The sequence below is a fragment of the Corvus kubaryi genome, unplaced genomic scaffold (assembly GCF_017639235.1).
Source record: "Corvus kubaryi isolate FWS band 111438036 unplaced genomic scaffold, C.kubaryi_AGA036_p1.0 split1-131, whole genome shotgun sequence".
Classification (NCBI taxonomy): Eukaryota; Metazoa; Chordata; class Aves; order Passeriformes; family Corvidae; genus Corvus; species Corvus kubaryi.
In genome coordinates, this window is record NW_024582073.1 from 29,467,152 (window position 1) to 29,484,899 (window position 17,748).

Sequence of the window (17,748 nt, forward strand, 5' to 3'; positions counted from 1 at the left end):
GGGTGGGGGGGGGAAAAAAAACCTCAGGAATACTCATCTTCAGCAGTCCAACACTGCCGATAACATTGAGTCACTGCTGAAAGCCTCAAAGCAAAACAGATGTTCGGTTTCTAGTGACTAAGTAAGTATTAAAGGTACCAGATGAGCAAAGTTTTAACTGAGGTATTTAATTTGTGGTTGGCAGCTGAGACAAAGCATGAGCAAACAAGGTGCAATGCAGAAATGGTCTCTCTCCTGGCTTACACATGCCGGTGTGTTTTCATAAAACCTTTTTTGTTCCATTTTTTCCCATTTTTTAAATATGTCTTTCCGGCTTGACTCATTCTCTCTGTAGTTGTAACCTTTAGTTCTGGGTGGGAAGGCAATTATTTTGTGAGACATGAGACCAGTGGCAGGGTGAGTGGGCTCTTGTTGCTGCGTCTGTCATCTTGCTGTTTGACAAGTCACTTCTCCAGGAGTGGTTTGTGTCTCTGAAGTTGGGGATAATTACACGTGTTCTCAAAAATAAGGAAACTGGACTTAATGGTGCCTGTGCTCAGCCTGACTTTTGAATTCATGAATGAGTAGAAAACTTGGAATGTGACTGTCACACAGCAGTTAGCCTTCAAGCAAGAGACAATTTTTGATGACTGTATTCTTGAAAAAAGAGGGTGAGAACTGTGATCCCAGGATTCTGGGCTCCTTGGGCAGCCAACACTGGGAGCTCCTTGAGCTGCTGCTGGTGTAGGTGTTGGGTTCCCATTGCTTTGTTCTCTGGTGAGAAATCTGCAGCATTGTCTGGCTGTGTGGAACAGAGGTGCTGAATCCCTCAAACCTGAGCAGGTGATAACATAACAGGGAAGGAATTGTGTCCTGGTCCCTCTTCTCAGCATCGTGTGCAGTGGGAGTGCTTGTGGATTCCTCAGGTCCAATGAATACCTAACGTAAAACACATGAAAATCCTGGTAAAGAGGACCCTGATCAGAACTTCCCTCCTTGGTAAGTCCATAAATCAGCTCACTCTGTACTTTCTGGAGGAGTGACTCGCATTTTGGCTGCTCAGCACCACAGGAAGGACAGAATAGACTTTGGGTTGCTTTCCCTGGCGTGTGGGAGGTGGATTTGTATTGCTAAGCCCAAGTGGGAGCTGAAGCCAAGGCTCCATCCTGCCAGTCCTGCAGAATTTAGGGGGGTTTTGGCAAGTTCTAGGTGGTTTCTATTAAGAAAAAGGCTTTTTGGATCTCTTCTGAGGGTGCCTCCCTTTGGAGGCTTTCTCAGGAGCCCATGTGCTGAGCACTTAATCTTCCACCCCACTTAAGGGAAGAGGGGCAGACACCAAACCCTGTTGGCACCTTATTTCACTTAATTCTCACATTTAATTGTTCTTCCTTCGGCTTTTAAGAGAGTCTCTGCCAAAATCAAGAAGCTAAAAATTAAAGTAATTATTGTGGTGATGGAAGCAATCAAAGAGGCCACCAGGCTTCTGGTCTGAGTGCTGTGGAGGAAGGAGCAGTCTGGGATTGAGCTCCTCTCCTGGGACACGCTGGGCTCCAAGAGTTAATTTTGTTCCCGACTTCTCTGTCCATGAGTAATCCATTTGTGCTGGGAGGAAATGGCAAGTTCTTGCAGTGAGGACAGGCTTCACTGCTGGAGAAAATGATGCCTATTTATCATATGATGCTCTCTGTGCCTTTTTTTATTTGTCCTTCATCTGAACTAAGCTCTTTGGTGATAAGCTTCCCTGACAGCAGATTTTGTAGTGGCCTACAAGTGTTTTTCTTTCCTGTGTTTGCTATTTCCCTGCAATTCCTCACACAGCCCCAGGCACCAGTTTGTGCTGGGGTCACCCACCTGGAAAGGAGCTGGACAGGAAAGGACCTGAGGGTCCTGCTGGACACCAAGTTCACCCTGAGGCAGCAATGTGCCCAGAAAGGACAGTGGTGGCCTGGGCTGTGTGAGACAAAACACTTCCAGCAGGTCCAGGGAGGGGATCCTGCCTCCCCAGGACAGGAGGGACATGGACAGACTGGGGAGAGCCCAGTGAGGGGACTGGAGCATCTCTGCTCTGAGGAAAGGCTGGGAGAGCTGGGACTGCTCAGCCTGGAGAAGAGAAGGCTCCAGGGGCCTCATCCCTGTCCATCGACACCTGCAGGGAGGGTGCAGAGAGGATGGAGCCAGGCTCTAGCCAGTGGTGCCCAGGGACAGGACAAGGGGCCATGGGCACACACTGACCACAACAGGGTTCTTCTGAACATCAGGGAACACGTTTTGGCTGTGGGGGTGACCAGGCCCTGGCACAGGTTGCCCAGGGATGTTGTGGAGTCTCCATCTTTGGGGATATTGAGCTTTTATCAGGATACAATCATGGGCAGCTGGCTCTGTGTGACCCTGCTGAGCAGGGAGTTGGACCAGATGATCTCCAGAGGTCCTTTCAAACCTCCACCACTGTTCTGAGACAGGGAGATCAAGGTCCTCAGGAGATGCAGGGCTGGGCTGAGCCCTCTGCAGGGGTGTGACTTATGCACAAATGCAGCTACATTTGGCATCGAACAGCACTGTGTGATCACATCTCCTCTGCTGGAAGAATGTAAAATGGCTTAATAATTCTTCTCCTGCTGTTTTGGATTAATTTCTATCTTTATGCTGTGTGTTTTCTTTGCTTGCTTCCTCCTTTCACCTTCCCAGCTGTCTCCTCAGAGCAAACTTCCGTGACTCTTATTGTTCTGCTTGTTTTCATTCGCCTTCTTGGGTAAATGTATTTTTTTTTCAAGTGTGATTTCCTAAAGCTCTGCAAAACGTTCTTTCCCTGCTGCATTTTGAAGTATTAGTTGCAAAAGAAAGGGTAAGGAGCCTTAATTCAGGTGCACGTCTTCCTTTATCTGCTTTTCTTTTAAAAAGTGACTAAAGCCACTGATAAATAATGCTAATTTCTGCTGCCATCTGTGAATGCAGGACCAAGCTGTTTCAGAGCAGCATTTTTAGTGCTTTATCTGTTCGGGGGGGGAAGGAAAAAGGCTCTTTGCTTTAGCAGCAATAACCTATCTCCCACAAGTTGTAGTCTGTGCTCCCATCTACCACTAAAACCCAAAGCAAACAAAGATTTGTGCAGAGACAGGAAACCTTTTGGGTGTAATTGCCAGGAGGTCTTTGCTTTCACGATTTTTGGGTTCACCCAGAAAGGCAGCCGAGCAGGGCTGCGGTTCACTGGGGTGGATTTATTATGAGCTCTCACTGGGCTTTAATTGGACATTTTTGGCAGCTCTGGGAGTTTCAAACGCCCTCTGCAAGAGTCTCCTGGCCACGCTGAGTGAAAATGGCCCATGGAGGGAGGGAGGGAGGGAAGGGGCTGGTGCGTGGAGGCACAGCTGAGCTACGCCCTGATGACAGCCCTGCCTCCAGGCTCCTTTATTTTGGCTTCAAGCCTTAGTTTACATAATCCTGCCCTGATCCCTCATCTTCTGCACAGATCAGCCTTAGAAGACCCTCCAGTCTGACCAGATCAAACTGGGAAGCAGGTCTCTCTTGTCATCTGAGCCAGGAAGTGCTGGTGTTGGTGGAGTCAGGTGGCTTTGGCTGTATGAAAGACCTCACCAGTGCCAGGACTTGATTTTGGGGCTCCTTTGGAGGCTGAAAAAAAAACCAACCCAAACCTTGAACATGGTCTGGAGAGCTATGGAAAAGGTCTGGCTCCTGGAGCCTGTGTATTGAATAGGTGCAGCCCTAAATGGGGAGGTCTGACCTGCAGAGTCCTCGTGGCTTTTTCTCTTGGTTGTGTGAATTTCCCAAACCAGAACTGGGCTGTGATTTAGGACCAGTTTCCCAAACCAGAATTGAACTGTGATTTAGTATCAGTTTCCCAAACCAGAACTGGACTGTGATTTAGGATTGGTTTCCCAAACCAGAATTGGGCTGTGATTTAGCATCAGGTCTTTAGGGAAGCTTTGTCACGGTGATGTGTAATAGCATAATAAAACCCTAACTGCTTCACTTTAATGTGTCAAATGACTCATTTACAGTGTCATCTGGGAGAGATGAGGCTCTATGAGATAAGTAAGACTTGCATGGGGAGGGAATATTGAGTAATGGACCCACAGCTATAATTGGAGGAGGAATAGATCTTCCATTTCAGATCTGAGGAAGTGGTTTATCTGCCCAGTCTGTAAGTGAATGATTCTTCTCTCAATTTCCTCCGCATATTCCCCACTTCCTCTGTGTAATATTCCTGTTATTTATAACTGCTGCGTTGAATCCTAGAGGTAGATGCTGCCTGCATTTCTATATTATGTAGAAGTTGAGGTCCAACAGGTTGATGTGTAGTCCTAACCTTCTGGGAGCAAAGAATTGATATGGAAGCAGGGAAAACATTTATGTCCCTATAACTAACCCCTTTTTCCCTATATTCTGAATATAGAGCAGCCCTGTCCATCTCCTCCCATCCCACAGGAAGCCAGGGAAGTGGCAGACAGACATACAAAGGATTATTATATTTGATCAGGCTGGGAAATAGGCTGGAGATAAAGCCCTTGGTGTTTACTGGACCATTAAACATTTATTATCATCTCTCCAGTGTGCTGGTGGGGCTGTAAATAACAGCTGTGACCAAAGAGTGGGGTCAGCAGTTGCCTTTTGCACCAATGTTTGTAAATGGAGAAGCAGGTCCTGTGATTTTTTAAGAGCTTGGTTGGAGGGAGCATCTGCCCAGATGCCGTGGAGAGAAAATGGGCAGATGAGCTGGCAGGCCAGAGCTCCTCTTTATCACAAGGAAACGCTGAAATCTTAGGAAGTGGGAGAATTTGAACAACAGTGAAAAAAAGATTAGGGCCAGAGTTAGGAGTTCATTTATCCCTGCCCTTCCTAACAAAAATACATAATGCCCTCAGATCAGAACAGCTTTTGGATCTGGATTTAATTAGGTGGAAGGAGGGTTCGGGCCTCTCTCCCCCCAGCTCAGCCACGCTCCAAGAGGCATTTCCATCATCAGACTTTTATTTCCCTTTCTCCACCTTCCCAAGCTTTTGCAGGGAGAGGAGAAGCGTTGCCGCAGGGCTGGAACTCAGCTCATGGGGTCTGAGCTGCAGCACCTGGTCAGATGATGGGGCTTTTGAAAGGGGGAATATGAAGGGATTACTCTATTGCTGGGAGGCTGCAGCCTGGTGATTCCTACCGCAGGCAATCCCTCTGAAGTCAATGAGATTGGAAAGCGTGTAAATCAGTATGGAATTCAGAGTTTTCATGGAAAAGTGGGGGGGGATATTTGTTTTACTTGCCTATAAATTACTTCTAATAAGGCTCCATAGACACGACTGATCCTTCTCATCACACTGTTGCTCCTTCGAGTCCCAGAGTCGCTCTCGCTGTCCTCCCATTTTTAAATAATTTTGCAAAAAAAGCCTCCTGCGTGGGAATGCTCTGTGGTTGTGAAGCGCTGCTGGGAATGACTCAGGCGGGAGCGAGTCCGCGTGCGCTTGGGACCTGCAGTGTGAAGGGAGAAAGGAGACAGGCTTGTTTTCACACTCTCTCATTTTGTGTCTCTGTTCCACCATTCGGATGTCGTCAGGCTGAGGGATAATTAGAGGGAGCCTGTTTTGCTGCCGAGCCGGATTGGGGATCCACATTGCCATGGGCAGGCTGGGTTATTTGTTGGGGAATGCAAAGCGGTGGAGTGGGTGTCCAGGGAGCACTGCTGCACCATGAGGGAGAAGATGCTCTGCTGCTCCTTCCCTCTGCCTGCAGAATGTATCTCCTCCTATGAAACACAGAATGGTTTGGGTTGGAAGGACCTTCAAGACCGTTTAGTTCCAAGACAGGTGGCAGGGACACCTTCCACTAGATCAGGTTGCTCCAATCCCCATCCAACCTGGCCTTGGACACATCCAGGGATGTTGGATGTGGGGATGTTGGTTTTTACAGTGGTGCTCTCTAACCTGGAAGTCTCCATCACTTACACCCAGATGTTTAAGAGGTTCCTGGGAGCTGCTCTTGGACCTCTCAGGCCCTGGTTCTGCTGCTGCCTTTGCTGTGGGTGGATGGTTTGGGAGCTCACTCTGTGTGAGGCTTTAATGCCCTAATAAAGCAGTAGAACAAAGAGCATCAGCTTTTCTTTTGCTCCATTGAGAAGGACATTTAATTTTGCCAGATGTTCCCATGGCTCAGGTGGTTTCGGCTGTTTTAGACTCACCTTACCTTAGAAAAATGCACATTGCTTGTTTGTGCTTTGTGCAGCACGTGGAAGATGTGGCCAATTTGAGTTGGAAATGAGATCTAAAACTGGAGGAGTCCTACAGAAAGTAACTGAGGAGCCAAATATATACAGCTGAATAACTGAGGAGAGAACCAGGTCCCGTGAAGCTGGTTGCCAAGGGAATAATTCACTTGTCTCTGCCCCAGCCTGATGGAATATTGTTTTCCTCTCCTCCTTGCCAACATACCCACAGCTCCAGAGGAGTCACTCTCACTCCTGTAGATGCTTTAACTGATCCATTCCTAATTCCACCTTGGGGCTGTTTTCATGAGCAGAGGAGCCTTTGAAGGCACCTTCCAGGCCTCCAGAAGGGTTTGTGCTGTCCAGAGATTTGTCCTCTTTTCCCACTGGTGCTGGCTGACCTGATGAGTACGCAGCTCATGCCCACAAACTTTCACTTTCCTCTCCAAAAAAAAGGGTGTTTTTAAGGCAGCAGTCTAGATTTGGATGTAAAATCTTGCTTAAAAGGAGATCTTTCCAGCTTCAGGCCAAGTGATGTATGATCCTTGTTGTCCTGTCTGGGGAACAGAACAATTTAGGATTAATTTTTTAATTATTTATTTAATTATTTGATTTATTTATTATTTAATTATTTTAAATTATCTTAATTTTTTAAATTAATTATCCTTTAGCTCCTGGTGTATTAACAGGGTATGCAAACTTGGGTTATTCCGCGAAACTTGAGCTGTGGTCTTCAGTCTTCCTCTTAACCATCTCCATGTCTTCTGCAGGCTGGTGTTTCTCCATGTGAGCTTGGAATACTTGGATAAACTTATTCTACATGGGGACTCCGTAAGTGGCTGGGACAGTCTCAGTTTAGTTGGACAATCCCAGTCATCCACAACAAAACCCAAGCAGAAAAAGGCTGTTTGTTTAATGTGGCTGATCCGTGTGAAAGGACTCACTCATCTTGGCACAAGCCACTCACTGCGTGTTCCTCTCTTCCAGGGTGCATCGAGAATAATCATCAGCCTTAACAAGGATTGATTGTGTGCTCCTCATCCTCCTGTTTTGGTATTATTCGGAAGAAGCTTTGGCCATCACGTTGGGGAGGCGAAGAGGTGAATGAACGTCCCTTTCAAGGTACAGCAGAGGCATGGATGGGGTGTTTGGGGTGTGGAGGTGGTGCTGGTGTAGCCTTCGGAGGTTCCAGGGTGTACAGCTTCCTCATGGATTCGCATCCCTCGATCCTACACGGAGAAACCTGCGCTCTCTCATTCCTTTGTTCAATCCTAATGAACGCGGTCTTCTCACACTGGGGGGGTGTTGGCTTTGTATTGGTGCAAATTTGGATAAATCCAGTGTTTTCTCTTCATTTACTTGAAAGAAGCTTTCATTTTTGAAACTTCTTGTGTTGTGAGGTGTATAGAGTTTGGACATCAATTTTTGTGCTCTTTTGGAGAGGGCTTTTCTTCAGTTTCTTTCTCTTGTCTACACAAACCAGTCTTAGACTAAAATGTACTGAATTTGTATTAGACTGAAATATATGCTTACCTTGGTGCAGGTGGGCACAGAATTCTTGCATGAGTGATTTACTGAGGAGGGAGAAAGAAAAAGCCCAGAGTCTTTTTGAGGAAAGGAAGGCCATGGAGTAAGAAGGAGCATTACTCAGGACATTGGTGAATTAAAACTCAACATCCATCGGGGAGTTTGTGGGAATTTTTTCTGGTCGAAGTTCTTCCCGTGGTCTGACCTGTGGAAAAGAGTGAGGAATGCTTTTAAAAATTAAAAATAAAAACCCTACTGTAAGATTTCTTGTGGGGTGTTTCAAAGGATTCGTTCCAACCCAGGTGGATTCAGTGCTGGGATGGTGCTGCTGGAGTAGCAAAGGGAGATGTGCGTGTGGAACCTGGGGATTTGTATAAACAAGGTCTTTTCCTAAAGCATTTCTTGTTGCTGTGGCTTTCACAGGTTCACCCTGTCTGGAGAAGTAGTTTGTATTTGTGGTTTGATATTTCCTTAAAGCTTCCACACAGCGTCCTGCCGACACTGCCTGCTTCACAAACATGGCCAATTTATGGTTTCATATAAAAATTCTTTGAACTCATTGCAAATCTGATTTGATACCTTGGTGCCAAACTGAAGCCAGCACTTTTAGGGTTGACTAAATCCTTCCCTTGGAATCTGTGTGATATTTAGCAGTGAGTTTCAGATCTGTTTGTGTGTGTTCCTCTCTGTGCTTCACTGAATTTTATGTTGTGTTTTGCTTCGTGCATTTTTAAGCCTTTTGTTTTTTGCTCACGTTTTGATTTGGGGAAAACTCCTATTGAGGTCAACAGCTGAATGAATTCCAGTAATTAGGGTTGTCCTGTGCAGGACCAGGAGTTGGATGGGGATGATCCTTGTGGGTCCCTTCCAGATCAGGATAGCCTCTGATTTTAATTTACTGAGAAGGGCCAACTGTCTTAGGAGAAAGACTTTCTCTTTGGTGCCTTCTTTTCCATATCTGATCCCATTAAGAAGTAAGTTCAATGAGACTGAAGTGTCAGAAAAAATTCATGTATGATGCTCAGTGTAAACGTTAATAGCCTAAACTCCATTTGTTTTTCAGTTTTTGCTGGTATAAGAAAAGGATTTTTTAGAGAAGAAGGAGCTTGGATGTGCCTTTCAGGGCTTCTGAGCTGTTTGAGGTTAGAATTCAGTGGCCAGCTGGAATCCTGAAGCTGCTGGGATTGGCAGGATGTGTGTGGAGCCACATGAAGAGGAGTGGCTGTGGGCTGATCACCATGGCCGGTGCTGTGACTGGCCAGGTGAAATGGTCCCCACAAAATTGCTTGTGTGTGAGTGGTTTGTCTTGCATGACGAAGCCCCATGTGGATGTGACTCTGGTGGCTGAAGTGAAATAGTCCCTCAGCACCTTCCTTTTGCAGCAAAATCAGATTAAAATTTGGATTAAAACAGCAGCTTCTTCAGCAGAGCCCTTTGGGAATAAGACAGCAAGGTCCACACTGAGGTCATGGGGCTTGTTCAGCTGCCTCAGACAGTGTGGGATTCTAGGTAAGATCTGGAGTGTCAGAGGTGTCCATTGTACCAGGAACCTCTTGACTCCTGTAGGCTACTGGAAAGACATTTTGGGCTGGGTGTTTTTTCTCTGTCTAAAACAGGGGTTATGAAATAGCTGATGGGAGCTGGAAGGGCTTGTGCACCCTTTTCTGCTTGTGTTTCATTATCTGTCACTTCCTGATTTGTGTCACAGGGCCAGAGCATTCAGATTCAGATTATGTGGGGGAAAAGTGATGCATGAAGCCCATACAAATCTGCCCACTCAGATGTATCACTAGATTTCTGGGCTTTGTTTGCATGGGTCACATTCACTTGTCACAAGTTACTGTCCTCTTTTTGTCAGCCATTTCTGCAATGTCACACATTTATTCCAGCTCAGACGTAGTAGTAGTAGTGCTGGCAGACCAGGGAGCCTCTGTTTGCAGAGCACAGGTGACAATGCTTCAGAATTTAGCTCTGAAATGTTGATTATATCCCAAAAGGTTTTGCTTGTGCAACTGAAAACCTTGGGATCACAGACATCGTAGTGCTCCCAGGTCTGGTGGCACCTCTGAGTAGAGGTCACAGTGGTCTCATATCAAAATTGACTTAAAATGCATTACTGGAGGAGGGGAAGGAGGGTGGGAGGTGGGAACAGACCCACTACCAAACACCTGCCATCTGTCTCAGAGGGTATTGAGTGGGAATTGTAGAATACTTGGGTTGGAAGGGACCTTTAAAGGTCATCTCATTCCAGCCCCCCTGCCACGAGCAGGGACATAGAATCATAGAATATTTGGGTTGGAAGGGACCTTCAAGACCATTTCATTCCAACTCCCCTGCCATGCACAGGGACACCTTCCACCATCCCAGGCTGCTCCAAGCCCCATCCAGCCTGGCCTTGGACACTTCCAGGGATCCAAGGGCAGTCACAGCTTGTCTGGGCAGCCTGTGCCAGGGCCTCACCACTCTCATAGTCAAGAAATTCCTTCTAAAACCTGGGTTCACACAGTTTTTTCCACCATAACTGTTTTTATGATCCCAGCAGGTTTACGGGAAGGGTAGGGGGGAAGCATCCCCGACGCCGTGCAAAACTTGGAATAACAATATAGGAATGTGGGCAGGATCATCTTCCTCAGGTCCTTCGACCACCAGCCCTTCCTTAGGCTCACAGAAATAGTTTTGCTTAGGAAAATCAAGGGCCTTGTTCAAAAATGCTGGAATTTCTTTGGAAATTCAGCTTTCAAAATCCACAGAGAAGCCACCTCTGCTCCCACAGCGGTTCGGAAGCTGGGTTTTTTGGGATTGCTGCCAACAAACATTTCTTGGAAACCCTTCCGTGTGCAGTGCGAACAGCAGGACAGGAGGTCTGGATGTGAGCTCTGGATGGTAAAACCAGGGAGGTTTTGGCAGGGCTGTGTTTGGATGCCTCGTTCTTGGCCTTTCTCCTTGGGGTGTACAGGCAAACCCCTGCCTGGACTGGCTCGGAAACTTCCAGCTGACTTTCTAGCAAAGCTGAATTTTCCACTGACTAGGAAAGTTTTTCAGATTGAAACAGCTCTCTAATTTTTTGGATGGATTTCTCCAACCCGTTGACTACACCCAGTCTGTATTTTTGAATGAAACTAGTGCTGAACCTTCCCTGCAGGGGCAAGAATTCTCATAGAATCATGGAATGGCTTGGGTTGGAAGGAACCTTAGAGACCATCTACTTCCAACACAGGGACATCCTCTACTAGACCAGGTTTCTCCAAGCCCCATCCAGCCTGGGGATTCCCTGAAACCATTCCCTGATTCTATGATTCTTTGAAAATGGACGAAGCTGTAGCCTGAAGTATCAATTACTCCTTGACCCAGGTCAGACTTTCCCCTTTTTTTTCCTGTACAGGTTCCCCATTGCTTTCTCTGAATCCCTTCTTTCTGGTTTTTTTTGGGAAACTATAAAATTTAGGCAGAGAAGGAAGGAAAGTCTCTTTCTTACTGCAAGGGCCAGGTCAGCATCTTTTTTTAAAATCCCTGTGAGAGCAATTTGTCAGAAAACCTTGTGGGAAGCAAGGAGCTTGAGCCTAGTGGAGCCAAGCTGAGCTTGAACACTCCCTTGATTTGAGCTCATATCACCAGCAGGAACAGAAATCTTTTTATCGGTAACTATACAGGATAAGAAGGAGAATTTCCCAAAGGATGGGCTTCTTCCCTAAGTTTCATTCTCTGAGGAGGCCCTGAGAAAAGCAGATCCACTGGGAAGTTGGTAGCTCCAGACAAGTAGATGCATGCACTGGTGTGCATTCTTACCTGTAGGTACACAGAGAGCTTTCCCAAATTGCCCAGAACCTGAGAAAATGGAGATAAAATCAAAAAGGCAATTGCAGTTAATTATGCTTTGAAGGCAGCTGGAGATTGGTTGGAATCCTGTGGGATTTCTGAGGCCTCCCAGTGCAATTTCAGGTGGAGTGTGGGCAGGAAGGTTTGGTTGCTGTGGTTGGAGATGTCTGGAGGTGTGACTGTCACCTCTGGCTGTTGGGCTGTGCATGGCACAGATGTCACCACCAAGACACAGTTATTGTCTCACGGCAAATTCTTCATAGAAGTTTTGAGTGTCAATTAAAAAACAAAACAAAACAAAAAAAAAAAAAACCCAAACCCAAAAAAAAATACTTCTGTACATGGCTGAACTTCATTGGTTTTTTTCCACCCACATGCTTTCCCTTTTCTTCCCATCCTCACCAAACCCTGGCCTGCATTTTGTGTCTTGGGCGATGGGAAGAAGCCACATTCCAAGAAATCTTGGATATCTCTTTGGTTTATGAAGGAATTGGGATGTGACCAAAGAAATGCCAGAGGTTGGATGTTCAAGGGGTTGCAGGTGAGCTGGTGTGGAGTAACAGGCGTAGAAATTCATGACGACAGTTAAATGTCTTATTTTCTGTGATGTGAGCTTGGGAAATTAAAGGAAGAGCCTAACCTTTGACTCCAGAAGAACCAAAGTCTTGAGGTATTCAGCAGTGGGAGTGACAAAATACACAAAGCTTTGTGGGACAGTATTTCTTGCTGTGCCCTTCTGTTCCTGTGGGAATTTAGGTCAAAAAATGCTCTGCTAACTTCATAATTTTGCCTGACCCAAACTTTGGGTCTTCAAACACGTTGTAACCACATCCCATCAAACTCATTATTACCTGAAATTGCACTGCACATTTTTTGATAGGTCCATGTGAGTGTTTTGTTGAGGCCTAGACTTCAGCAGTAGTAGAAACACGTGATGTTTTTAAAAAGATAATGCAGACTTGGTTTTATTCTCTTAAGATGGCAAATCTTTCTTCAGAGAATCATGAATTAAACAAGACAGTGCCTCACAGCAGGTATTAAGGAAAAAATAATAATTTTTAAAAAGCCTTTGGAATGGTCTTTCCCTCTGGCATCTTCACTCAGGTTCTGCAATCAGTAATTCAAAGGAGGTTTTGTGGGAAGGGGAGGCGAGATGCAGGAGTTGATACGACTTCCCTAGGGGTGAGAACTCCAAGAGCTGGGACCTGAGCATAAATCTCTCTAATTCCAGCTCAGCCCTTCACTGTGAGATCATTACTTTGTGTGATTAATCTGTGCAATGCCTGCAAAGCCTCTAAAGCCATAATGCTACACATGCATTGAGGAATCCTGCTGCCAACTGGAGTATCTGGGAGTCTCTTGCCATTCCTGACACCTTTTTGCTACGACTTTTAATACAGTGAAGCATTCCCTGGCCTAGGTTGGTCTTACTCTGATGTAATCATCAGTGCTAATGTAGTCTTCTTTAGGGAATACTATTTTCAATAGGGACAAAGAGTTCTCCGTGCAAAAATCAGCTGAAATGCTGATATTTGATAAGTACAGGTACAACTGCAGCCATGACAGTTGTCAGTTTTCTTACAATGATGAGTAACGTATTGTGTTCTTAAAACTCACTTCCTAAAGACAGGAGAGCAGTAACAGGACAGTCTGCATTTATCAGCCCCTCCATCCCAAATAACCTTCAGAACCTCTGAGCAATTCCAGCCATGTTTGAGAATCTTCCAAATCTTCAAATCTTGCAAATTCTGTGAAAACTGAGTAGCAGTGGGGAGGTTGAGTGGAGAGACCATGAGACTTCCCAAAGTTGATGCAAATTTCTGCAGTGTAAATTTACTTCTTAGGTAATCCATGTTTGATTTTTAGGATGATGCCAACTCCTCAGCTGAGGTCATGGTATTACCAAAGCCTCGAGTGTGATGCTGGGCAGTCACTTCGCCCTTCCGCTGCCTTAACCCTGATTTAATGTAGGATGACTTCATCCTCCTTCTCTCAGAGGCACGTGCTGCCTCTTTCACAGGCATTAGCAGATTTACCAGCAGCACCTCACACGCCTCAAACTCTTTGTGAATCCCGTTGGTGCCCAGAGCCCCGGGAACATCTGATGCATCACGTTGCAAACTGTGAAATTGAAGATTCAGCCCCACTTTGATGCTCTGGCTCTGTGAGCAGCAGAACTAATGTGGCTCAGCATACTAATGAGGGAGGTATTTATTGTTTGGGGCCTGGATGGTGTTGAGCTTCACCCTTGAAAAATTCCCGGGAGGCTGCACTTCCTCTTGCCTTGTGGGGTCCTCAGCAAACAAACAACCGGCATCACAGCGGAGGAGGAAAAATTCCAACTTTAAAGGAAACAGCCCCAAAATGAAATGCTCTAGATAACTTACAAAAGATCTTAAGTAAGGGAGGATTGAAGTGGAAATCGTTGCTTTTCATGGAGAGAAAGTGAGGATGAAACTGAGGCAAGGCCTAAGCCAACAGGTCACCACAAGGATAAAATTAAGATGCCAACAGCTTTTTGGCATTGCTGGGGACATCAAAAATGTTGTTTTCATTTTGGAGAAGCCCTTCTCCAGCATTGTCTGTTTGGGTCACTGAAATCTGTTCATTTTAACTGGAAAGTACCAAAATGAGTGAAGGTGTCGCTTTTAACCTTGTCTGGCCTTGGTAGAAAAGCACTTAGAGCTAAAAGCTGGTGTTGGTGGGACCTGGAAATACTGACTGGAGAAGGCTTCATTGAGATAAAACCTCTCTATAAAGACAGGACTTCAAAATTCCATGGGTTTGTCAGGTGCCACATCCTTTGGGATTTCCTGGAAGAGAGGAATCCTTAACACTCCTCACATTTGTCATCTGGGCACTTTAAATTCTCTAGAAAGGTGTGGGGGATTACTTGGAAGAATTTTGCTTGCAAGGATGGCTTCCACCAGGAGGGGAGAATGCCATGGACTGAGGACCTGTGTGAAGAGAGTGTGGTGGTTTCTGGGAGTTTGAGGGATTTCCTGGGAGGCTGGTCAGGTTGGAGATCCAAACCTCTGAATTATGTGTAATGTAATAGCTGAATGAGCAAAAAATCACAGAATCATTTGGGTTGGAAAAGATCTCCAAGATCATTGAGTCCAACTTGTGACCAATCTCCACCTTGTCACCCATACGGGAGCACTGAGTGCCACATCCAGTCATTCCTTGGGCACCTCCAGGGATGGGGGGTCCACCACCTCTCTGGGCAGCCCCCTACAATGCTTACAACCTTTTCCATGGAGAAATTCCTTAAAATGAGATGATCTCCCAAATATCTGTGCTCTTGACTCAGCTGGAGGGCCTCCAAAAACGAAGCTGATTTTGGTTTAAGTTCCCTTAGCAATGAAACATGCATCAAAAATCCCAAACACACAAATTCTACTCAATTTGCTTGTCTTCTCTGCATCCAGCTTTTATATCCCTGGGATGATCTTGACTTATTTCTACCAAGAAAATTAAATTCCTGCTGAACCACATGTCCAGAACTCAGAACAGCACCTTGACACGGTGTTGCTTGGGGAACCCAAAGAGTTTTAGGAGCCTGATAGGAAATTCCAGCAAACCAGGACTGTTGTCAACCAATTTCCAACTCGAAATCCTCCAGGAGCACAATGCACTACAATTATAGCAGCTTTCCCAGGCCAGGAAACAAGCGTTGCCACTGCTGTATTCCTGTGTGTGATATTTCTGACACACAATGTTATCTTGGGGATTGTTACGTCGGCTTTTATGTGGTGCTGGGAGGGTGGGGCGGAGGTTAATTGGTCATGTTAATGGTTTTCGTGTTCCTAATTTAGGCTCTGAGTGCTGTCCTTGGGTACGGAGGGAGTTACGAGAATTATTCATTCTATTGTGGTGCTGTCACATCTGTGGTGTGGGGAGATGGCTCCAGCTACAGCCCAGATCACTGAAAAAGCTCATTCAGTCAAATTTTTGGGTTTTCTCCTGCTTACAATGTGTTGGAAAGTCATGAGACTCGTAACGGATGGACTTGCTCTGAAACCAGACCTGTCTGTACAGATTTACATCCAGCTGGACTTCAGCTGAAGGACAGGAGCTACTCACCGTGTATTTGTTCAAACTCATCTCTGGCAAAATGTCTTTAATTCACCCCAAATGCATCTTTTTGGACATGTATTCTGGAAACACAGTGGAAACTAGTGCAGAGTTCATGGCTTTGTGGTTATAGGGCTTTTTTCCTTCATAGAATTACAGAATTATATAATTGTTTGGGTTGGAAAATACCTTTAAGATCATTGAATCCAACCCTTAACCCAGCACTGCCAAGGTTACCACTAAACCATGTCCCCAAATGCCACATCCACTTGGCTTTTAAATCCCTCCAAGAGTGATGAATCCACCACTGCCCTGGGTAGCCTGTGCCAGAGCTGGACAACTCCTTCCATGGAGGAATTTTCCCTCATATCCGATCTAAACCTCCCATGGTGCAACTTGAGGTCATTTCTTCTTGTCCTCAAAATACAAAAAAACCCCAGAAATTAAAACCCCAAACCACTGCAACACCCAAACCCTCAACTTGTTTTGTTTATTGACCATTCCTAAAATACTTCTGCTCACCAAAGCTATGGAAATAGGCACCTCATGCATTGGTTGAGAGGTACAGCTCAATGAAAAATGAAAAAATACTTTGGCTTTTTTTTTTTTATTCTTCAGTGTCTGGTGAGAGCAGAAGAATCAGCGAGGAAGTTAAAACTCTGGGGACCTCGGCTTCCTAATGGCTCAAAATGCATCTTTTTGCATGAATTTAAAGTTAAAAGGTGTTTCAGGCCAGGTTGGACAGGGCTTGGAGCAGCCTGGGATAGTGGGAGGTGTCCCTGCCCACGGCAGAGGGCGGAACTGGATGAGCTTTAAGGTCCCTTCCCACCCAAACCATTCTGTGATTTAAAAAAGATTTTAAATGCCTGTCCCTTTTTCTAGAATCTGAAATGTCACGGCCACCATGGGGTGGTTACAGAAGAAACACTCACAACCATTCTACCAGGATTCAAACTTCCTTTTCATGTATGATGTGCTCCTCTCACACATAAAAACCTTATTTGCTAAAGACCATTTGCTTTTCTCCAGCCAGACCGATGAGGCTGCGCTCAGGAAGCACCAGAGGGCTGGCTTCATTTTATAAGAATCAAAAAAAACACTTCTGAGAGAGCTCTTCGTGTCGTACTTCTTCTATTCAGAACTCCAAGTCTTTCACAAAAACTGAGCAGAATCCCATGGGGCCGCAGCCATCCCAGGGTGGTGGATTGAATGACTTAAGTATCTTTTTCTGGTCTGATTTGTGACTGTAGCTTTAATTTATTGCCTCCTCTGTAAACCACAGATATGTTTGTTATTTGCAATTACATGGTTTAAAAAAAAAAAAAAGAGCTTTATTTGGATTTTTAAGTCATTCTTGTTCTTTGCAGTGGCATTTGTTGCAGTGAAATCCTTTTATGAGGCTTGTGGGGAGAGTTGGGTTGAAATAGCTTCTCAAAGGGACACATGACGGGCAGTGGCTCAAGGAAGGGATAGACTGGATATTAGGAAAATTCCTTCATGGAAAGGGTGGTCCAGCCCTGGGGATTTAAAAGCTGTGTGGATGTGGCACTGCTGGGGGAACAGTGGGCTCAGTGATCTCAGAGGGCTTTTCCAACCTTAATGGTTCTCTGATTCTAAGGATAAAAATGAAACTTTTATCTCTTCATGGAGCCTGAGTAGTGCAGCGTTCACCCAAGTCAGTTTTGTACATTGAATATTTGGAATATTCTTTTTTTACTGTAGAAACCCCACCACCTGAAATTTAAACACCTACAGGAGCTGAGCTTCAGTTTCTCTTTCAAAAAATTGTCCCCATGTTGGACACCTCATGGTCTGATGTTTATGGTCACCATATTCACATACCTTGAGTCAGCAACCTCCTCCTTGTCACTTAACACAACTTTAAAAGGTTTATACTGAAATTTCCCTCATGTGTAATAGTTTCTATGTTTTGCTTAACTGAATCTGATAATTTTGCATTTTTAGAGCAGAGAGAAACTTGTGGTCCAGATCCAGGGATTAGTGATAAAATATTTTGGAAAAAAATCTCTTTTCATGTTGGTTTCGAATCCATCAAGCCCTTAAAAAAGCAGAAGGAGAGGTTGCCCAGTGAAGCTGTGGCTGCCCCATCCCTGGAAGTGTCCAAGGCCAGGCTGGATGGGGCTTGG

At 45.4% G+C, this 17,748-nt stretch overlaps 1 protein-coding gene across 2 annotated transcripts in view; it reads left to right on the forward strand.

Moving 5' to 3' along the window:
• Window positions 1–17,748, forward strand: part of PTPRA (protein tyrosine phosphatase receptor type A) — a 114,829-nt gene that overhangs the window by 19,917 nt on the left and 77,164 nt on the right. For both annotated transcript variants that reach the window (XM_042052977.1, XM_042052976.1), the window contains exon 2: window positions 7,169–7,303. Coding sequence is in view for 1 of the 2 variants with exons in the window: in XM_042052976.1 (XP_041908910.1) it covers window positions 7,286–7,303 (18 nt within the window). In the remaining variant the exon portion in view is untranslated. The remainder of the gene's footprint in view (window positions 1–7,168; window positions 7,304–17,748) is intronic.